The 24,463-nt window shown below is 40.1% G+C and overlaps 1 protein-coding gene across 2 annotated transcripts in view; it reads right to left on the bottom strand.

Annotated features, from left to right (window-relative positions):
• Positions 1-563: 563 nt before the first annotated feature.
• LOC307210581 (organic cation/carnitine transporter 2-like) overlaps positions 564-24,463 on the bottom strand; it is a 29,571-nt gene continuing 5,671 nt past the window's right edge. The window contains exons 2-10 of one of the 2 annotated variants that reach the window (XM_079966559.1): positions 17,858-17,961; positions 15,908-16,062; positions 14,273-14,444; positions 9,677-9,851; positions 5,986-6,086; positions 4,404-4,618; positions 3,320-3,502; positions 2,908-3,043; positions 564-1,885 (exon numbers count right to left, since the gene is read on the bottom strand). In XM_079966559.1, coding sequence (XP_079822685.1) covers positions 1,798-1,885; positions 2,908-3,043; positions 3,320-3,502; positions 4,404-4,618; positions 5,986-6,086; positions 9,677-9,851; positions 14,273-14,444; positions 15,908-16,062; positions 17,858-17,961 — 1,329 coding nt within the window. In that variant the 3' untranslated portion in view covers positions 564-1,797. The remainder of the gene's footprint in view (positions 1,886-2,907; positions 3,044-3,319; positions 3,503-4,403; positions 4,619-5,985; positions 6,087-9,676; positions 9,852-14,272; positions 14,445-15,907; positions 16,063-17,857; positions 17,962-24,463) is intronic. The other variant, XM_079966560.1, reaches the window with a different exon arrangement.

A 24,463-nucleotide genomic window follows, 5' to 3' on the forward strand; every position in this document is an offset into this window, starting at 1 on the left:
GCTGAGGAGCTCCATAAACAACATCCTACATCACTTGCCATTGCCCCATCCTCCACAAGTGAAGGACGTGCAGTGACCTTCTGGGTACCATTCTGCAGATAACGTTAACACTAGTGCAATTCCTATCTCCACAATAAAATAAGTATGGTAGGTAGCTGCTCTCTCTGGGATAAGAATGCCAGTTTTAAGAAAATCAGAAACTTGAGTGCTGGGAAATTTACAGTCTCCCTCACCATTTATTTAGGATACTTATACCCTAAAGGTACCAAAAATTGTCTACTGGCCCTGTATATGTTACCATCACATGGACAGCACAACAGTAGGCATCAGTCAAAACTGGAGTGAGCAGCAGTTTTGACTGATGCCTACTGATGTGCTGTCCATGTGATGGTAACATATACAGGGCCAGTAGACAATTTTTGGTACCTTTAGGGTATAAGTAGCAGTAGGAGTGAGCAGCAGTTGGTAAGAACTGGGAAGAATTTTACATTAACTTTCACATAATATCACAATTTCTGGAATGTCTGCAAACAGCTGTGTTAACAGAAGTGCTGTCTAGCAACTCTGGTTATAAAAATCACATTTTATTTATATTAAGATATATATGTATCACCTTTCTGTCATTAAAAACCTCTGAGGCAGCTAACAAATTATTAAAACAATAATACAATATCATGTGACTTTATATCAAACTATTTAAAATGCACCATATTTGTATCATACTTTTTAAATTGTGTCATAATGTAAAGTAACAAACGTAATCAAGGTAACTCCTTCCCCAGTAACGGGTAGTGTTTCTTGGTAGACTTGACACAATTGCTCACACACAAGACTTGTTTTTATCATTCATGATACTCATTTAAAATAATGCACTTTGTTCCCAAAAGGCAACAGTTATGTCTTTAAGCAAGCTGAAGGCACCTGACTGGTACATTTAGAGCAAGCTCTGTATTATAACGTAACTTTATTACATACCTAGTATGTAACTGAAGACATTTCAGGCAGAGATGGGAAAAGACCAAATTATTTGGAAATACAGATATGTATTAGTTTCCAGTGCCTTTCAGAATTAGAGGCAAATTATAGAAAAATCGACTAATGGAACATTGAAAGAGATGCATTACAGATGCAATGTAATCCTTAAAAAATAAATATAAGCCTAAATAAGGCATCATTCTCAGATGTAAACAACTGCATCTAGTGGTTAATATTTAAAACTACATCTGAAATAAGTAGGCTTGCAAGCAAAACTAGACTGCCAATGTTTTGCACATGAAAACCACCTCTCCATTTCTAAAACTGATGTTGATTTTTAAAAACCAGCATAAGCAGTGCATAAAATCATTTGTCTAGTATTTAGCATCCACATAATTTCAAGCTTCAGGTTTTCTGAACAGAAGCAGCATCCCAAGCTGGGTGACGACACTTAACAATATTTAAATTCAGTAACATGTTTCACCTTTTGCCATTGTGCACTGAATGAACCGAATAGTAAAGTCAGTCCATCTATCTAGAACTTCAAGCGTGTTTTAATCTTACAAAAAGGACATTTGCCAACAGTCCTAATGGGAAACAGGCTTTCCCTGCCCCTACCTTTTCGGATATTGTTCCTTGTAACCCGTACAATTACTGGCAGAGATCCCACAGTGGGATATACAGTATCTACATTCACAAAAATGAATGTGCGTTTAATAAATAAGTTGATTATAGAAAAAGTGTTTCCATTAGTCCTTTCTGGAAGTAAATTGAAGGATATGTCTAGGTACTTTTTAGTTCATAACAGGGTATGCAGCTTGATCAGAAAGTCGTGCCTTTTATAATCACTGAATTTTCTTCTTCATCCTTTAATGCCTTTTTGCTTTTAGATGTGTTTCTGTAATTAATTCTGCAAATAAATAGAAAGAAAAACAGGAAACTGTTAAAGCAAAAGCTTGCATGATGCTGTCATACATTTCACATTTACATTCAAGGAAATGTCTCATTCAATAGGCAGATCTGTCATCTACATGTAAAACCAAACTTTGACTCTGGTTAGCCCCACGGCCCAAATAACATAGTATATTAATCAGACCTTTAATTTGTAAAAAGTATGCTTCAGCTGGCCACTTCATATGGAGCACCAATCCAGATTAGATTCTTACAACAGCTTCTTTCTGAAAATTGTCCTGCGCCCTGCCATGGTGATATTTACCCCCTAAACTGCTACAGCCAATTGCATCTCTGGAGGCAAAAAGCATCAGGGATGAGGTGGAATTTCCATTGGGAAACTGGAGAGGGGCTCTGACCCAGAGAGGGATCCAATCGCCTGCTTCTCCTTCATAAAGGTTGGCTTGTTGGTTGGCTTGAGCATATTTTTAAAATTAGAGTGTTTGGTTTGTTTCTAAGAAGCTACAATAGAGACCAGTAATTAATATTTATCTAGCTGGCATACCACCCCACTGTTTCTCAGGAATTAAGCCATCTGTTTTCCTTGTTTTCATTATTTCTTGTTGAAACCTCTTTTTCAGATATCCAAGCAACACTACTGACTGCTCTGTATACAGTGGTAACTTCAGGTTACATACGCTTCAGATTACAGACTCCGCTAACCCAGAAATAGTGCTTCAGGTTAAGAACTTTGCTTCAGGATGAGAACAGAAATCGTGCTCTGGCGGCGCGGCAGCAGCAGGAGGCTAAAGTGGTGCTTCAGGTTAAGAACAGTTTCAGGTTAAGAACAGACCTCCGGAACGAATTAAGTACTTAACCCGAGGTACCACTGTATACTGCTCTAATCCTTTCTATAATCTCTTCTATACTGTCCTAATCTCTTCTATAATTTGATTCCCAACATTTTTACAGCATGACCCACAATGATACTGGCTGCAATCCCTGTTTGTTTAAATAATGGATGAAATGGTTTCTCCTTACCCTTTAACTCTTAGCATCTGTTCAATGGTATCTGGGAGAGGCATGCCGTAACTTTCCGGAAGAAACAGGGTGACAATTCCTGCTAGCACTGTCAAGCTTCCCATTAGAATGTAGGGAAGAAATCTATCATAAGCACCTGGTAGGAAGCACAGAGGGGCAAGGGAAGTAATAAGTGGTTATTGTCATGATGTTTTGAACAGACCAGTTCTTTGCAAACTGTGTTCTGCGGACTTCTAAGGTTGCTTGGAAGCTTATCTGGAGCCTCTCAACACAAAGATCAGTTAATGGTACATCAACTTTGCCCGTACTATTCATTGTACCCTGCAATAATACTGAACTGAGTGGCTTGTAGCACTAAAAGGGAGAGTAGTGGTACTTTGCCTGGCAGAAAATAAGATAGCTGGGAACTTACCAAGATATACAAAGTAAGGCGAGAGGATGCTGCCAAATCTGGAGGCCATTGAACTGGCACCAACTCCCATGTTCCTCACAACCGTTGGGTAGAGCTCAGCAGTGTAGACATAAACCATTGAGAACGAGGCTGTGATCCCAAACTTTCCAATCATCACCAGCGTAATGGAGAACACAGTGAGGTCTACAAAGGAGAATCAAGCTATGTGTCACTGAAGTGTCAGTAAGTTTATCTGCCTTCTGCCATTCACTTTATCCTACTTCTTTTAAATCTGCCTGTTGTAATGGATAGAGTGTCAGACTATGATTTGAGAAATCAGGGTTTGATTTCTCACTGGGTGACTTTGTGCCAGGCACTGTGTCTCAGCCTAACCTACCTCACAGAGTTGTTGTGAAGAACAAAACTGGGTTGAGTTGGGTTGGGTTGGAGAATCATGTACACCACCTTGAACTCCTTGGAGGTAAAAGTGGTCCATATACGTAATAAATAAATAAATAGATTCACAAAGACTAGTCGTTAGTCTGTTGCAGCAAAAAGCCAAAATCAAAACCTAAACTATGAATCACATGGCACTTCAAAAAGAATATCCAATATATTGTTCTTTTCAAAAGCTGACATCACAATGTGAAGTGGCTGATAGAACAACCCCACTCTAAATAAAAATATTGTCAGATTAGTGTTTGGTTGCTGGTATAATAGGAACAAATGAGAGAGCTCATTTATTCACGTACAAACTTTGTAAGCCACACCATGTTATAATAGTCCCTGGGAGACTGAAAAGAAATAAGTGTGAGAACAATTTAAATACAGAATCAAACATAAAACCCCAAAATCAAAATAAACGTAAGGAAGCAAATCTGAAGGCATATTCTCAGCACTGTGAGCTCCCTTTCTGTCTTATATTGGTTTTCAGATGTAATGAACAGAAGCAGAATAGGCTTCTATTTTAAACTGTGCACTAATGGACAAGTACAGTCACCCGCTCACTATTCTACCTGTAATGCCCACAGTTCAACCTGCTTGGCCATGTGGATTATATCTACAAAAGTAGGGGAAAAGTTCACATCAAGTAAAATGTTCTTACATGGAGGTACCAACTGAATGAAGAGAAGGACACATCCTCCTAAGAACAAGACTCCTGCCATTGAATACCGCCGGGGAAGATAATGGAGGAGCAGCCAAGAGATGGTGTAAGCTGGGACTTCGATGATTGCCGAAAGGAAGCAATTGACATAGATGTCTCCGTGCAGGTTAGGGGTGTCCAGAGAGAGGCCAAAGTAGCCAATGGAAATGACCATCCTGAAAGACAGAGCTATATTGTAATAAATATTCGGAGGCCTCAGAATAAGTGCTGTATTGGACTAGGCTTTGAAAATTATGTTTTGTTTTATTTAGCAAGATTTATACACTGCCTAATAAAAAATAAATAAATCTCTGAGCGGTTTGCATAAAATGGTATCAAATGTTCATTAAAAATGACAATAAAACTGGCTTTAAAAACATAATGAAATCATCAAAATATTGATAAACTCAACAGATTTTAAAAAAGAAACGCACATACATTTACACATGATAGTGAGCGTTCCCAAGTAGAAAGAAATGCAATCTGTCTCCGTTTGTTGGCGTTCACATTACTGTCCAGTCCCAACTGCATTAATCCCAGGGGCTCAGACACCTTGCTAGGGTAATGGCTCATTCACAGCGGGGAGGGAACATGTCCTTCCTCTCCTCTCCACCACTCAAAGTGGCATGAGAAGGGGACACCCACAGAGGTCTGGATCTGTAGTAATCTGATCAGGCATAAGAATTGCATTAATTAGACCTCCTGGAAGTTTGCTCGCTTCAAATGGTACTTTAGTTGTGTTGTGAAGAGCATGGGTACACATACCAGTTCCACCGCTGACTTCTCTTAAGGTATCTGAACTAAAGGGATTCGTAGACCTCACACACAGGATCTGCAGCTTCACGTGTTACCAGACTGCACCACTTTTGATTGCAGTGGGGAACACGAGTCTCTGAATGCTCCCTCATGTACAAATCTCCCTATACATTCAAAATATGCAAATCAAGGAGGTGGAGCCCATAAGTGTCCCCCTGACATGTTAGTTTTTATATATTAATATATAAATTTTTAATGTGGATGTGAATTTAAACTTGCCATTGGAAGCAAAACGGCAGCAGACAAATTATGTGAAGCTAGTTATGACAGCGTAGCGTCCAACTCCAAAACAGCAGGATTTATCTGCTGCAGTAAACACACAAAAAACCAAAGAGTGAATCTTTGATAGAAATTCTCAAAGCAAATGCTAGCTGGAAAAATAGGTAAGAGTTTGGGATTTAGACTGAAGCAGAGACATTTCAATATGCTGCTATGTGAAATGCCACACACACGCATTTATACGTAAATAATGTTATGCAATGTGGCTCCTGGGTGTTTATAGGTGTGTGATTACAGCCACAGTCTCAGCTACTGTGAATCAACCTGGTTTCCTTAAAATGTTTTGGACCACAACTCCCATCGGCTCCAGGAAGCATGGCCAGTGGTCAGGGATGATTGGAGTTGCAGTCCCCAAGACATTTGGAGGGCACCAGCTTGGGGGAAGCTGCTCTGAATCAGCTGTCTCATAAGGAGAGGAAAGCTTTGTGTATGTTCATCAACTGCTTACCATAAAATCACACACATGATAGTGATCGATCGGATGTTCTGGGTCCTCACTAGGTCCAGAATGCTGTATGACCGGTGGTCCTGGGAATTCACATCTTGTAGCTAGAGACAAAAATTACAGATGCACACATGAAACCCTGTTTTCTTTCTCTAAAATAAAGTGGCATTTCATGCAGCAGGAAATTTCAGTTGCATGTTCAAGGTAAATAAGGAATATTTGCCGTTAAGTGCTGTTGTTTTTAAAAAATATATATGGTTGATGATTCGGTGCAGAAGCGGCCACTGCTAATTTGAATGACAGCTCCTGGAAATGTTGGTATTTAGGTAGTGTGATCTGGTATTTGTTTAGAATAAATGTGAAACTACATTTTCTGGTTTCTGTGACTGACACTATATTAATTTTCCATGGCTGCACTGAAAAGGCTTTTTTCCATAATTCAGGCTTTCTCCTGGGGATCAGTATAAAGTATCCAGCAAGTTTAACTGTAGTCACTGTGTGCAAGTTTAATATATGGATTTTGAACAAAATAGTAGAAGATCTGCAAGATTTTAGGCTGCAAACCACAGGTTGTTCAGTAGGAAGTGTCATAAAACTGTACATGTGTGACTAATTTATATCAATGTACAGAACATCCTGGCATTCTAAGCAGGTTGCTTTGTAGTTTAAAGTTCATTCCATTTCTGCCAACAAATTGTACAGGAGTTGACTCAGGACTAAAGTACAAAATACTGGATCACCCAAGAATTCTATTTTCTACTTAAATGCAAATGGAGGAGCAGTGGCTCTCTGATTTTGATAGGAGGAGTGGTGTTGTTACATTTTCCTAATCTAAATTTAACCCTTCCAAACTGCTGTTACAGCCACCTGTTTTAAACTTTGACAGGTGTCAATCACCTGATGTTACTATAGAATCAGGTGATCAGCAGGTGGGTGAACCTGTCAAAACTGATTTGCTAGGAGTGGGGAACCTAAGGATCTTGTTGGATCTTCTTCATGAACCCTGCTATAAAGATTCATTTATGTATAAATCCAGGGCATTTCAAGTAAAAGTACCCATGTTAATACTAGAAAAAGATAAATGTACTATTTAACAATATCCATTATTTTATTTATGTGTGTATTTAGATTTCACATTTCTTTGATTAAAAATCAAACTCAATGAAGCTTATTTATAAGTCCCATGAAAAAACCTCAGCATCACAAAATATAATATTCACAACTAAAATCATTTCACATCAAAGGGCCAGATGCCTGATAGAAAAAAACAGTTTTAGGAACTTATTTAAAAGCAGGCAAAGAGGGCTGATGAACCTCTCTTGGAAGGCTATTCCATAGTTTAGGCATCATTTGAAATAACCACCTCCCATGCTCACTGGCAGCACTTAAGCCAGACAAGGCTCAACGAGAAAAGCCTCAGAAACAGTGCAGAACTCAAGTGGCTCCATATCGGAAGAATGTTTCCCAATACAACTAATATCAATATGCTGTTGTTATACTGCATCACAGAAGTCCAAATTTTAGAGGGAAATGGGGAGAAAAAATGAACTTAGCAAATGATGATATAGTTTCAATTGAAATACTCAACTGCACTTAATATTAACCCAATCATGTGACTGCAAAGGGACTATGTAAAGTAGTAGTAGTAGTAGTAATAATAATAATAATAATAATAATAATAATATATTTTTTATTTATATGCTGCCCATCTGACTGGGTTGCTTGAGCCACTCTGGGCGGCTCCCAACAAAAAACAGTAAAAACACAACATCACATACTAAAAACTTTCCTGAACAGGGCTGCCTTCAGTTGTAAATATATATTTAGTAAAACTAAATATAGCAATTACATTTTATAGCAATTACATTTTCAACTTAATTCCATTTTAATGTAAAGTCATGGGTGTGTATTTTTTTTAAAAGAACACGGTTGTCTTGTTCTCTTGTACTGTTATCCTGAAGCTTTATATTTTTGCTGACATTCCTTTTTGATCCAAAAATAAATCAATTAGATGACATCTCATGTACTATGCCAAGAATCCAGAGTATTCACAGGCAGGAGCCAGCAGGAGGGTCAGTGTGAGTTTTCAGGCACATGTCAGCTGCCTTATTAAACATCACTTGCCATGTTTGGGTTGGAAGATGAACTGCCAATTATTTGTCTGGGGGATTCCTCTAATGAGCAGTTCAAACCATGACCCTAACTGCAAATTACTGAGTAAAACAGCAATTTCAATAAAAGCTAATAGCATGACATCTGTGCACATGGAATGGATGTGAAAGCTTTGTTGCCTTGTGTAATTATGTAGGTGGGTAGCTCCTCTGAGCCACTCCTTGCAAATAAAAGGCTGGAGGTTGTATGAGCCAGAACAGGAGAGCAGCAAAGAGAGCACTCAAAAGATCCAAAACTGTCTCACGGTAAAGTATGAAGAACTCCCTATCAGATTCACCCCAGCAGTGAGTCCGAAGAAATGATTAGTGGTATTTGAGGCTCAGCGTAACATGGACATGGTAGAACTGCACTGTTATTGCTGATGTTATGGGCAGTAACTAAGAAGAGCTTCATTTCACTCAGGACATCAAAACATAATGGACTCTTCACTGGGAAGAATTTACATTTTTGCAGAACAGGATTGTGAGGAGGCACTGGTGAGTCCTTGCAGGAAGCTTCTGCAGCAATAACACATCTCCTCTCTCCTCTCTCAGCCTGTAGAAATAAACCAGAAATGCTGAGAGGGAAGTGCAAGTCTGAGGGCGACAGAAATAGAGGAAGAGATGGCTGCAGAAAATGTCCCATGGTGTTTGGTACTTATTACAGAGCCACAGTTCATGCCTAATAGGCAAGGAAGAGGGTGGTTCCCTCTACCTCAATTGTGTAGATGCCAAGAATGCCGACAGGCTAAGCAAGAGGGTGGGAACCTCATTTCCTAACAGTTAAAAGGAATGTTGGTGGGGTGGACACAGGAGGGTGGTATTGAGGGAAGAAGCGCTAGTAATTTCTGTGTTAATTGTGCACAGGGGGAAGAACCTAGGCACAGGAAGAGAGGAGAAGCCGATAGGAAGGATGAAGCTGGCTCCTGAGTTCTGAGAACCAAGGGCCTACCAGATCTGTTTTGAAGCAAGAATCTCCTGGCATCCTGAGGAATCTCAAGCAAGGTGGGTTACAGGGGAGACCAGTCCACTGTGACGTGTAACAATTACTGTGAGTTGTGTGTTGTTGAAAAAATGCAATATCCCTGAAACAGGGAAGATAAATACAAATGACACCTGTTGTACTATAAACAGATAATCTAAAAAGATCCTAGCTTAACATATATGCCAGCCTAACATAAAGAATAAGTAGAGTGCTGCATTTTAAAGGAGTTGAGAAGCAAATCCAGGATGTTGCCAAATCACAAATTATAGGATTGCATCCAATATTAATCTTACTCAGAGTAGACAGTTACTAAGACATTATTAATGGAGGTCCATTAATTTAAATGGGTCCACTCTTAAGTATAACCTAGTTGGAGTCAACCCACAGTATAAAATGCTCTTCATATAACATTGAACGGGTTGAAAATGATTGTATATGCAATAGGTTCATTATTGGAGAGCTAGATTTCATCTCATGAGGCAGAACGTTTTAATGGGCACTGCCATATCCAGACACTGGGAAGAAAATGTAAACAGACGCAACACATGGGCAAGTTTACCTCAATGAGGTCAAATATTACATCTGGAGCAGCAACATGGTTCATTTCTGCAGCTTTCCGAATGATGTCTTCTGCTTCTTGAATCCTGCCTTGGGACAGCAGCCATCGAGGCGATTCTGGAATGAACCTGTGATGTTTCAACGTAACTTCAACAGAACAGCCAGGGTTGTTAAGCCTACATCCCAAACCACCATGGTCAAAAAGACTTTAACTGCAATGCTATCCTCTGTCCTCCTTGCATAGAAATACAATGTTGAAGAGCCAGTGTATAAACAGAGCAAGATTAGGGTCATTAGCCTGTATGAAAAGGAGCAATTTATTCTATGCATATGAATGGGCTTTTGGCAGAGGTTACAGGAAGCAACCCCCTTCATGGATCACTGCCTTGCCGTGGCGAAGGGGCTTGAAGAACTCAGAGAAGCTATGAACTATGCCGAGCAGGGCACCCAAGATGAACAGGTCATAGTGGAGAGTTTTGACCAAACGTGATCCACCTGGAGGAGGAACCGGCAAGCCACTCCAGTATCCCTGCCAAGAAAACTCCATGGACAAAGACAACAGGCATATAAAAGTTATGACGCTGGAAGATGAGCCCCTCAGGTCAGAAGGCGTCCAACATGCTACTGGGGAAGAGCGGAGGACAAGTACAAGTAGGTCCAGAGCTGATGAAGCGGCTGGGCTAAAGCCGAAAGGACGTTCAGTTGCGGATATGCCTGGAAGCGAAAGGAAAGTCCAATGCTGTAAAGAAAAATATTGCATAGGAACCTGGAATGTAAGAACCATGAACCTGGGTAAGTTGGATGTGGTCAAAAATGAGATGGCAAGAATAAATATTGACATCCTGGGCATCAGTGAGCTAAAATGGACGGGAATGGGCGAATTTAGTTCAGATGACCATCATATCTACTACTGTGGGCAAGAAACCCGCAAAAGAAATGGAGTGGCCCTCATAGTCAACAAAAAAGTTGCGAAAGCAGTACTGGGTTGCAATCTCAAAAATGATAGAATGATCTCGATACGAATCCAAGGCAGACCTTTTAGCATAACAGTAATCCAAGTTTATGCACCAACTACTGGTGCGGAAGAAACTGAAATTGACCAATTCTATGAAGACTTACAACACCTTATAGAAGTGACACCAAAGAAGGATGTTCTTCTCATTATAGGAGATTGGAATGCTAAAGTAGGGAACCAAGAGATAAAAGGAACAACTGGCAAGTTTGGCCTTGGAGAGCAAAATGAAGCAGGGCAAAGGCTAATAGAGTTCTGTCAAGAGAACAAGCTGGTCATCACAAACACACTTTTCCAACAACACAAGAGACGACTCTACACGTGGACATCACCAGATGGGCAGCATCGAAATCAGATTGATTATATTCTCTGCAGCCAAAGATGGAGAAGCTCGATACAGTCAGCAAAAACAAGACCTGGAGCTGACTGTGGCTCAGATCATCAGCTTCTTATAGGAAAATTCAAGCTTAAACTGAAGAAAGTAGGAAAAACCACTGGGCCGGTAAGATACAATCTAAATCAAATCCCTTATGAATACACAGTGGAAGTGAGGAACAGGTTTAAGGATTTAGATCTGCTGGACAGAGTGCCTGAAGAACTATGGATGGAGGCTCGCAACATTATACAGGAGGCAGCAACGAAAACCATCCCAATGAAAAGGAAATGCAAGAAAGCAAAGTGGCTGTCCAACGAGGCCTTATAAATAGCGGGGGAGAGAAAGCAAGCAAAATGCGAGGGAGATAGAGAAAGATACAGGAAATTGAATGCAAATTTCCAAAAAATAGCAAGGAGAGATAAGAAGGCCTTCTTAAATGAGCAATGCAAAGAAATAGAGGAAAACAACAGAATGGGAAGAACCAGAGATCTGTTCAAGAAAATTGGAGATATGAAAGGAACATTTCGTTCAAAGATTACCATAATAAAGGACAAAAGTGGTAAGGACCTAACAGAAGCAGAAGACATCAAGAAGAGGTGGCAAGAATACACAGAGGAATTATACCAGAAAGATATGGATGTCTCGTACACCCCAGGTAGTGTGGTTGCTGACCTTGAGCCAGACATCCTGGAGAGTGAAGTTAAATGGGCCTTAGAAAGCACTGCAAATAACAAGGCCAGTGGAAGTGATGGTATTCCAGCTGAACTATTTAAAATTTTAAAAGATGATGCTGTTAAGGTGCTACACTCAATATGCCAGCAAGTTTGGAAAACTCAGCAGTGGCCAGAGGATTGGAGAAGATCAGTCTACATCCCAATCCCAAAGAAGGGCAGTGCCAAAGAATGCTCCAACTACCGCACAATTTCACTCATTTCACACGCTAGCAAGGTTATGCTTAAAATTTTACAAGGCAGGCTTAAGCAGTATGTGGACCGAGAACTCCCAGAAGTGCAAGCTGGATTTAGAAGAGGCAGAGGAACCAGAGACCAAATTGCAAACATGCGCTGGATTATGGAGAAAGCTAGAGAGTTCCAGAAAGACATCTACTTCTGCTTCATTGACTATGCAAAAGCCTTTGACTGTGTCGACCACAGCAAACTATGGCAAGCTCTTAAAGAAATGGGAGTGCCTGATCACCTCATCTGTCTCCTGAGAAATCTCTATGTGGGACAAGAAGCTACAGTTAGAACTGGATATGGAACAACTGATTGGTTCAAAATTGGGAAAGGAGTACGACAAGGCTGTATATTGTCTCCCTGCTTATTTAACTTATATGCAGAATTCATCATGCGAAAGGCTGGGCTGGATGAATCCGAAGCCGGAATTAAGATTGCCGGAAGAAATATCAACAACCTCAGATATGCAGATGACACAACCTTGATGGCAGAAAGTGAGGAGGAATTAAAGAAGCTTTTATTGAGGGTGAAAGAGGAGAGCGCAAAATATGGTCTGAAGCTCAACATCAAAAAAACGAAGATCATGGCCACTGGTCCCATCACCTCCTGGCAAATAGAAGGAGAAGAAATGGAGGCAGTGAGAGATTTTACTTTCTTGGGCTCCATGATCACTGCAGATGGTGACAGCAGCCACGAAATTAAGAGACGCCTGCTTCTTGGGAGGAAAGCAATGACAAACCTAGACAGCATCTTAAAAAGTAGAGACATCACCTTGCCAACAAAGGTCCGTATAGTAAAAGCTATGGTTTTCCCAGTAGTGATGTATGGAAGCGAGAGCTGGACCATAAAGAAGGCAGATCGCCGAAGAATTGATTCCTTTGAATTATGGTGCTGGAGGAGACTCTTGAGAGTCCCATGGACTGCAAGAAGAACAAACCGATCCATTCTTAAGGAAATCAGCCCTGAGTGCTCACTGGAAGGACAGATCGTGAAGCTGAGGCTCCAATACTTTGGCCACCTCATGAGAAGAGAAGACTCCCTGGAAAAGACCCTGATGTTGGGAAAGATGGAGGGCACAAGGAGAAGGGGACGACAGAGGATGAGATGGTTGGATAGTGTCTTCGAAGCTACAAACATGAGTCTGACCAAACTGCGGGAGGCAGTGGAAGACAGGAGTGCCTGGTGTGCTCTGGTCCATGGGGTCACGAAGAGTCGGACACGACTAAACGACTAAACAACAACAACAACACAGGAAGCAACAACCCTGCTAATTATAACATGTGACTATACATAAAATAGCCTAGCAACATAAAAGGGTGTGTGTGTATTATATACGTTAGTTAAGTCGTTTGTAAGAGTGGCAATAACACATTTCAGCAAGTCTCACCCAAAAACAACTCTTAGGATTCTTGGAGAAACAACATAAATTAAAATTCTTAGGATCTGAAATGTGGTGAATTAAAATAAGTTAAAGACTGAACTTCATGACATTATGCACCTTCGGTTTTAACTCTTTGGTTTCACATTGCATCCTGTTTCTCCTTTTTCCCTTTCCGCCCCCACTGTAACTTATTATGTGTTACCTAGGTTGTCTGGTAGCAAAAAAAAATGTTACATATATACATATATACATATATACATATATACATATATATATATATATATATATGTATGTATGTATATATGTATATATGTATATATGTATATATGTATGTATGTATATGTATGAAAACACAAAAATTGTTATACATATACATATACATATACATATACATATATAGGCTGTGAGTCCTAAAAGATCTGCTTCCTGACTTGCAGGCCTTTTCCACCTTACCTGGGAGCATGGGGCCCAGACTGACTCCAGCTACAAAATCTGAGGCTGTTGAACAGACACTTGGGCTGGGAGTTTTGCTGGGGAGATTGTTGCTGCCATTGATATTAATTTTTTGTATCTTTATTTCAGATGTTATGATTTCTGTGGAAATTATTCAGTTTGGTTGTATATTTTTTATGTTTTATTCATTATTTTCCACTACTTCTGTTATGTTGGAACTGTGCATTTTATCATGTTGTAAGCTGCCTCAGCACAGTTTGAACTATGGAAAGGCCATACAGTATACGAATAAAATGATGTATGTATGTAATTTGAAAAAAATTAAGTCAACTGAGGGTGCCCCCAGTAAAGGCATTAGCTAGCACTAGTTTTTGGTGTAGTTTCCAAAATGTGAACACTTTTATTTAAAATACACTCACCACCACAGTGGAACGTACAGCAGGCCAGGTATAGTGAGAGCCACTAGCAGCATCCGCCAGTCTCTGATGAAGTAAGCGCACAGTGGCAGCAGCATGTAGCCAAACGCATAAAATATGCAAACGCCTAAGGTGCAGTAGATAATACGGACTGATTTGCCAAGTATTTCTGTGCCTGTTCAAAACAAGGGAGTGTTGATTAGCCTTTTAACTTTTAAAAAGCCCTCTTGTTTTGCCCAAATGTGTTTGGGAAACATTTTAAAAAGCCCAGTGCATCTTCCTCGGATTTAAGATATGCCTCTACTTCTGTTCCTGATCCTGCATAAAGAAGATTATTTAGACTGATAGTGATGAGTTCCTCATGATCAAGCATTTTGCTGTATATGATAGTACATACCGGGTAATATTCTGGTTTAAGAGGATGTAATATATTGAAATACAGTTCAAAGAGACAGTCTAGCCTTCACATAAGATATTTATTAACTCTCTAATGGCCACTGGATGAAAGACCAAATGAACGGTTAGCAAAGAATTCACACTCTAATCTTTGCCAGTACTTCAAGCTAGTATATTCATTCGGTTAGAAAGAAATAGATGTGTGAATGCCTCATTGACATCTTTCCAGTAAAAAATAAAAAGGCACTGGGGATGCAGTCATACTTTTATAACTTAATTTGACCCTTATGCTGCTTAAATCCCATTCAATTCTACAGTATGAAAGACTGAAGCCACAGGACAAAAAGCACAATTAGCTTACGGGAAGACTGCTATAGGTTCAATAAAACCCTGTCTTCCGTATCTGTTCAATGTGTATGTTGGGCTATTACGAAGACTGGAAGGTCTGCACACCCTAACATCTTCCACTGCAGACTCTGTGGCCATTTCAGTTTGGTAACTTAAAACTCAGAGCTTGAGTGTGTTATACGGAGTGAAGAGAACGAGCTGGATGGGGCAAAGAGAAACGTGTACAGCAGGGGTTGGCAAATTTTTTTAGCAGCAGGCTGGTCCATTGTCCCTCAGACCTTGTGGTGGGCTGGAAGAGCAGCACTGGGGGGGGGGTGTAGCTGGAAGAAGAGGCGAGGGGGACAAGTAGTCCTCCTCCCCACCCCCCAGCCCCAGCCGCTGCGCTTACCTTTCCAGGGGCTGCCACCATGGCTGCTGCTTCTGCTTCTCATGGGTAGGCAGAGCGAGCCTGTCCGCTCCACTCTCTGGACCACAGGAGCACCAGGGCGGGGACAGCGACGGGAGGAAGAGGCTGAGCCGTGGCAGCTCTACCAATCAAATGCCGTGGAATGGGGACATCTCTGCCAATCAAACGCCGCAGAGGTAAACCAGGTGCAGTGTTTGAGTGGCAGAGCTGCCACTAGTCAGCATCTTCCTCCTGTTGCCATCATGGGGAGTCTCAGCTTTGCGGCACGGGCCGGATTTAAAACCCAGGTGGGCTTGATCCGGCCCAGGGGCCATAGTTTGCCGACCCCTGGTGTACAGCTTGCCCAGTCTTTATAATGGCTTAGCATGCACTGGGAGAGGGAGGAATGTACTGCGGGAGGAGGAAGAGCCCCTAAACATAACATCACTCATTGAGAAAGTTGGCAACAATACTGAGAATTCATACTCTGCTTAAAGGCTGTTACATACCAAGTACAAACGCTGCCACATAATTAGAGATCTGCCCTATTCCAACTATGAGAAACAGGATGGAAAACATCTCCCAGGTTGTTGAGAAGATCTGGAGGAAGCTAAAGCCAGTCTGGACTCCCATTGTGACAAACAGCACATTTTTCCTTCCAAACCTATCATGGGACAAAGATAAATAAAAATCATGTTAGTTCATGAAACATTAAAATAGTAGAAATCTAGGGTCTTGGGTGTATATTTGTGGGGATTAATATCTATTAACTTTCATGGGGATCCTCTTGATCACATCACCCTTAGCCTTGTTTTCTCTCTACATCAGGAGTACCCAATCTGGTGCCTTCCAGATGTTGCTGGACTGCAAGTCCCATAATGTTTGACTACTGGCCACATTAGCTGGGGTTGATGGGAACCGTAGGTTGATGGGGACCCTTTCCCCTACTAGAGATAGTATGCCCTTGAATACCAGTTACTGGGAGTGGGGAGAATGATGTTGTACTCAGGTCCACTCAGTGGGCTACACATAGACACCAGGTTGACCACTGTTAGAAGAGATTGCTAGACTAGGTTGGCCTTTGGCCTGATCCATCAGGGTTCTTCTTATGCTCTTAAAGAGAACCAAAACATTTCTTTGAGTTGGAAGCAGAGGACGTTTCTCTGGATTCAAACTTTTGTTCCCATTACTTTAAGCTGCTGTACTGGGGACCCAAGTTTGAGAAACACTGTGGCTTGTGCCACGATAAAAAAGCCACTTGTAAGGTAGGTTAGCAGTAGAGTAAAAATCCAATAATTGTCATCTGCCCAATGTATTCAATGTTTACTTTGCATTTCAGGTGTGATATGAATTATGACTTCTTGCTTTTGTTTTTAAACAAAGCATGGCTATATTGATGTGTTTTTTGTGATTATTTAAACATATGCAGGAGTTTCAAATTACTACTTTAAAGGTTATGGATAAATTCTTACATTTTCAGTAAACATTTATCTCCAAAGGGAAACATTTTATTTTTAGCCAAATTTGCCCTGCTTTTTAAATACGATGGACAACTCAAACAGAATAAGGATATGATGTTTTTACATTGTTGCTGTTCTTGAGTAGTTTTTTTTATTATGTATCTTGTTATCAAGTGATTTTTAACAGGTTGTGAGAGTGAACTGGATTGGGATGATAAATGGGAGCGACAGTTGTGCTGTATGTACTCCAAACAGAAAATTGTGTTGTCTATGCAGATACTAAGTTGCATTATTACATTTCAATGTTCAAGGGCAATATCACTTTACACTGTGTATTATGTCCTGCCTGACCCCTTGAAAAAAAGGTGTAGAATTTAAGCTGAGGTTCAGGCATGAAAAGTACAATTGTATCCTAAATATGTTCAGTACATAACATCCAGTTTCATTTTCATCAGAGCTACTGCATTACATACATACACAGAGATATCTAAGCAGGTAAGTTAAGCCAAAGGTTGGCCATAAAACACATCACAATGAAATTTTGTTTTACTTATTTCATAATGTCAAAATGGCATCATTCATAGTTGTGATAAGCATATCACAACGATAAAGGAAAATATCAAATATATTAGTTTCTGTTGTGCTGGCAGCTTAAATTGATGGCTATGTTGATTATTTAAGATTGCTCAAGGGTGGAAAGACGGCATCACTCAAATTATTGTTTGATATACTACTGTAAATACAAAATTTGTTGAAATACCTCATGCTTAACTGAAATGAAAAAAGTTATGGGAAGCATGTTGTGCTCTCAAAGTCCATCACAGATTGTGCAATTATGGCAAGAAGAACCAAGCATTTTGGTGTTACCTATTTAGAAATCAGCTAATTCACAACAGTCGAAAAATAAATCCACTGCAATGCAGAAACTTAGCTCTAACTGAATTTTAAAGGGTTGTGTCCAAAGAAAAAATCACAAAACCATTAATATATACACTTTACCTGTCTGAGAGTTGTCCAGATACAAAGGAGCCAATCAGTACGCCCACAAAGAACAAAGAGGTAGTTAGAGGTGCTTTCCAGTCGTTTTCACACACAAGATCCCACTGTAAGAGAAAGAGAGAGTTTCAATATTTTTGGCATGCATGTAATGTATATGCCCCATTTTCTACAATAACCAAACAGTAACTACCAGATTACTACTAGAATGGACTTTTTAAATTTAAGAAGTACCTTTATGTGTAAATCAGAATTCAATGCTTTGATCTAAAATCTCTTACACCAAATGCCTGTTTGGTCTATCTGTCGAGGCCTTAGGTCAGTGGTCAGCAAACTTCTTCAGCAGGGGGCCGGTCCACTGTCCCTCAGACCTTGTGGGGGGCCGGACTATATTTTTGGGGGTGGAAATGAACGAGTTGCTATGTCCCACAAATAACCCAGAGACGCATTTTAAATAAAAGGACACATTCCACTCATGTAAAAACATGCTGATTCCTGGACTGTCCGTGGGCTGGATTTAGAAGGCGACTGGGCTGGATCCAGCCCCTGGGCCTTAAGTTGCCTACCCATGCCTTAGGTCAAACCATCAAAGAACAAGGCTCTACAGATGCTGAACTACAGAGCTGAATTCTTAGCATAGGGTGATTCAGATAAAAATGAGTGGAATTTAAAGGAATTTTTTGTTTAAATTTGAATGTTGCATTGTTGGCAATATATTCCTAGATACACAAGCAAGCGCAATGCCTTAGATCCTAAGTTGTTCCTCCATTCATGAAAAGGGGAGGTCAACTGCTGCCAACTCATACTGCACCACAGTATCACACATTATTTTCAAGGGTTTCCCCAATCCCCAGGAGCAGATTTTCAGGGAATGCAGAGGGAAGGTGAGAGGTGTGAAAGCCCTGTTCTGTGAACAAAAACTCTGTTATATTCATGTAAGAGCTGTTAGGATCCGAGCCAGTGAGTATGTTTTTTTTTTTTTTTTAGTAATGTGCACATTTTCCTAAGATCAGTTGAAAACAGACTGTCAGAACAGCAGAGTCTGAGACCAATGCTTAACACTTTAGGGCAAGGGTGACCAACCTGCAGTCCTCCTAGGCAGTATGGTGAATGGTCAGAGATGAAGGAAGCTGGAGTCCCAACAATATCTGGAGAGCTACAGAATATATACCTCTGCTTTAGGAGGTGCAAATTATGGTTGAGTTTTCACCCCCTGCTCACCAAGTTTCAACTCTCTGGTAGAAAATGAACACTGGATTTTTCCCGAGGCACATAGAAGTGCTTCTTGAATTGTAGCCCACAGAACATACTTTTGTTACAGCTTCAAATTGCTTTTTTACGCCTTATCTATATTGACTTTGCCATGTGCAAAGGCCTTCTAATTTGCATCAGTGAGACATCTGCCCTGAAATTGGAGGGGAATCGGCGTTAAATGCTACCCAAAGTTGTGTTTGCACAGGTGAGACTGTGCTGTTTCCGTGTAAGCTTAGCATGTATTTAGCTCAGCAGCAGTTAGAATTGCAGTGTAGCCTAGTAGCATTACTTGGGACAGATTCAGAACTGAATATAGCAAATCAACTCAGGCAAGAGCTATTTTCATTCTCCGATACTTTTTAGGCAAGGTTACTGAAGTTCACAGAGCTAGGCTGCAGATCTCACATAATGCTAAATGTAATGCCATTTCTCATGCTGAGCATGTAACATCATTAGCAGTAGAAAAATATATACCTGACTACTTTTTCCTGACCTTCACATACTAGTCTATTCCCTGCCACTGAGATAATTCAGATGATGAAATCCACTCAAAGTTGCCAAAGGCATGTCAAATCCTAACAATCACAAGAGCTGCTACTTGGTATATCAGGCCAGATAGTGCATAAAACATTGTCAGAGAGGATTAGAAGGGTCTGCGTTGCGCATGATGATAATGCTTTATCTGCAAGGTGTGACACAAAAAGTCATTCAGCATGTAGTGGCCACTTAATTACGTATCTCAGGGCACTCCACTTAAGATGAAAGACAAATTTCATAACGTAGATTGACAACGTGGGATAGTGGAAGGCCATCAAAGTGGGGTTCAATGAGATAAAACAAAACACAATACAAATTCTAAAATCAAATAAATAAATAAATAAATAAATAAATAAATAAATAAATAAATAAATAATAATAATATAAAAAAATATTTATACCCTGCCCATCTGGCTGGGTTTCCCCAGACACTCTGGGCGGCTCCCAACAGAGTATTAAAAATAGAATCAAACATTAAAAATTTCCCTAAACAGGGATACAAACTCAAAAAACAGCAAAACCATTAATACAAGTGTACAATTTACATTTAAGAAATATTTGGCTCACACCTCAGGGAAAGCCTTCTTAAACAAAAATGCATTTAGTAGGCGCCTAAACTTCATGACACTGAGTGCCAGTCAAATATTGGCTGGTAATTGATTCCAGGGGGCTGGAGCTGCAACACTAAAACACCTCTTTCTAGAACAAGCACAGCTCCTGGGCATGCAGTACTCTTAGCAGTGCCCCATCTAAGGGGCACACTTGCCAGAAAGGGATATATAGAGTGGGGTGGTTACTTAGGTAACCTGGTCCCAAGTTGTTTAGGACTTTAAATGTTAAAAACAAAATACTGAACTACACCCGGTGGCATAACGGCAGCCAGAGCAGTTCCCTCAACAGGGGTGTTTTATCTATTTTATTTATTTATTTCACAAAATTTGTATGCTGCTTGATTGTTAAAAACAACAACAACACACCCTCAAGGCAGTTTACAAAACAATAAAATCAACAAAAATGTAAAATATATTAAAACATACAACAAGTTAAAACATGAAAACAGATTAAAATTCACACCAGCATTTCTAGGCATCTGTGTAGGCTTGCCAAAACAAGAATACAGTGAAGTCACACCTGCTTGATATCAATAGGCAGGGAGTTCCAAAGTGTAGATGCTGTCAAACTAAATAACTGAGTTCTTACAAATGCAGAATGGTTATTATGTGGCACCTGTAGTAGTGCCAATTCTGCTAATCGAAGTGGTCAAGTGGGCACATATGGGGTAAGGCAATCTTGTAGGTGAACTTGTCCCAAGTTATTAAGGGTTAGATGATGTTGTCCCCAGTCAACAACCTAGCTGCAGCTTCCAGGTTAAACCCAAGGGAAGCCCCACACAGAGCACAATGCAGCACTCCAGTCTTGGGGTCACCAGTGCCAAGACCACAGTAGCCAAGCTATTGGGTGTATTAACTATGGGAATCTTGCAACTCCACGGATTGTATTACACAAACAGGTTTTCCACAGGGGCTATGGTCAAAAATTCCTCATTCTATAAATTAACAGAATGGGCTGCATCACTTCTGCCTTGGACTGGAAAGTTACAGAAGCACTGTGGCACAGCACTGGTCTGATGTGTAGGGCATCTCCTGAAGGAGACCTATTTCTCAGGTTACAAAACTTGCAGGCCCGGCATAGCAGAATGTGGCCTTGATATTAACAAACGTTTCCATAGTGCAGCTCTTATAAACATAGTATCAAGAATGGCCTCCGAATATTCAGTTCCACCCTGATGACATAAACATGGTTATCTTGAATATCATCACTGAAGTATGTGATGTCTATTTTCAGGGACATACAAATGATTTCATTCTAAACCTAATAGGAAATGTTTTCAAATCTGAGCTTTCAACCAAAGATGTAAGTCTCACTAAACTCAGTGGAATTCATTTCTGAGTAAATAACCTTAGGATCATGCTGTTGATATATTCATTTTTATTTCACCCTGCTATCATAACGTGCTTCTACACACACACCCAATTTTAAAATCTGTTTACTGACAGTCCTAGGTACAGGTAACTAACTAACTAACTAACTAACTAGGGTCAATCGTCAAAATGGTCACTGCCAACATTCACTGTGGATATTTGCAAGGTGAATACAGCACTGAGTCATACGTACGGTAGTAGTCACTATCGAACTACCAGGTTATTAGATTTTTACATTTGTGTGGAGGAAATATTGCATTGTAAAATGTGACCCACTCTTACCAATGTTTTTCATATGCTATTTTGGCTGTTTAAAGCCACTGAAAAAGAAGGTGAGAAAGAAAGTTCCTGGGGAATCAGTACATTACTCAGTGGAAACCTTCAACAAAGAGTAGTTTTTTCACCCTGATGAGCCTGAATCCCCTGGGTCCAAATGACACTTTCTGTGACAGTGGCAGACACTTTTACAGTCTGATCCCAATCAGAATTAGGCATGCCTAAACCCATTGATTTCAATGGTCTCAGATATACCTAATTATGTATAGGATGCATGACAGAAGTGGAGATTCTTTGTAGACTGTGCATGTGTTAGATCAGGAGGGAGAAAGACATAATAGCCTGGTGTTAACCCAGCAGCAGCACAACCAACCATCAGGAACTGGGTTGGGATTCTTATCCTATGCATCTTTACTTACTAAGAGAAATAGGTCACACTGAATTCAACTATAATTACTCCATTGTAATTGTCCACAGGATAGCAGTCTCACTTTATAAAACATTTGGACATTAGGGAATGCTATAGCAGAAATACAGCAGATTTCCTCCTTTCTTTTTTAAGAAAGACCTTTACTATTTTTTAGGAAACCTTTTAAAAATAAAATAAAATAAACAGGTCAACTTCAAACCATTACTTATGAAGCAGGCTTGTTTCAACAAAACATAGTTCAAATTAACAAGCGTTTATGGTTCAGATGAAACACCAAACTGTGTTCAATCAAAAATGGAAGCCAAAGTTCTGAGCTCTTCTTTATGGTTACACAGGAAGAGGAAAGGGGAAGGGAACCATGAAGGCCTGGCTTATCATGACATCTGAACTGTCCACGTGTGTAACTTTGGCACATATAAGGGCTAAGATCTGACACAGGGAGGGTTCCTTTCTTGTCATAGAAATCCAATGCTGGTATCCTCAGTGACCTTTAAACACAGTAGAGCACAGAGGGCTTTGATGGATGCAGATAATGGGACTCATTCTTCATCAAACGTGAACACTCCCCACCCCTTCGAAAAATTTATTGTAAGGCTGAATCTCAGGCAAAGGTCACTCTGACTAAATGGCAAGGTAAGGCAAGATAGGACTGAGCCAACAGATTAGAGAGTTAAGCACATTTAAAATTGAAAGTGGGAAAGTAGGTGAAAGGCCACTTATGCAACTGCTCCAGACAACATAAACACAACATCTTTATAAAGTTACTCCACCTTTATAAAGTTGCTCCACATCTTTGGCTATGAATTGCCAACTGTGCTTTTACCTAGCTATACTTTTTTTTTGTTTGTTTCTTTTATAAGTGTCATTTAAGGTGAGGATAGGAGTAGGTATATGGAAGTTCTGAAAACTAGGGCAAAGAGTATATATTACTTATGGGTAGAGACTTGTATGTAGGGTGGGGCATGGCTTTACAGGAAAGAAGACATGTAAGTAGGTTAAAGGGAACTGTGTTTCCTAGATGCTTTTATGTTATCTTTATACACTATGCTGAATTCAGTGCATGGGCATATAATGCACCATTTCCCCAGTCCCTTTGTATCAATTGCTTAAGATTGTGTGCCATTCATATTAGGCTTTGTCCTATTTGGTGAAACTCCAGGGTCCAAACTAAGATCCTATGGAATATGGCAAACTGTAAAATATTTATATCTGCTTGTATCACTTATTTATGAGACAAGCAGCGTTCATATTTCCAAAACATTACTAAAGGAATGTAATATAGGAGACTACACAGTGCAACAGCATAATCCCAAGAATATTTATTTGAAGGTAAGTCCCATTGTGTTCAATGGGGCTTAGTAAATGTGTTTAGGACTGAACTCTAGAAGTATTCCAATAGGGGAAGGCTAAATTCCTTAAATTAGTGCTGGGCATATACTGTACATATTTTGCCCAGCTCACCTTTGTAGATTTCAGGTCGTGAAAGTGGGGCAAAAACCCCCTCCCAATATTGCATTAATGTCTGTGTGTATGTATGTACCGTAATTTCGGAATATTCTGTCTTACATGGACATACAAGAGGGATTATTGGATTGAATTGTACTATTTATATTTTACCACAAGCCCTGTAAATATTACTAAAACATTTCTTTAAGTCACTCTAGGTGGTCAGATGCAAAGGAGCGTAAGAGTCCCTGGGAAAAGCATTCCACATGTGACAAGCCAAGAGGTGTTAAAATCCTAAAATCCAGATCCTAAGAAGGTTTCTTCATGAGTAGTCTTACAGTATCTTTTGAGCCTCTGATGCCACTCCCTCTTGTAAGATGGCATTCATTCTTCCCTGGACACACAACCTATTCACCCATCGTCCACAATGTTATGAACTATATGGGACAAGCATACAGCGCACTTCATGCCCTCAGAAAGAAAAGCAGGAAGGTGGCCATGTATATTTTTAAAAAGGTAAATGTGGGCTTCATGTTGCAGACTGCAGTTAACAGTGGGGCCCTGGATCTGAAAAAGGCCACAGATCGTGGAAGCATAGCAAATATAATGCTGGAATTAAGAAAATAACAAAAATAATATAATAGTATGAACACTGCATACCTGATTAAGAGGGTTTTTTTAATA

This window comes from Podarcis cretensis, assembly GCF_951804945.1.
Source record: "Podarcis cretensis genome assembly, chromosome: 2".
In the NCBI taxonomy this organism is placed as follows: domain Eukaryota; kingdom Metazoa; phylum Chordata; class Lepidosauria; order Squamata; family Lacertidae; genus Podarcis; species Podarcis cretensis.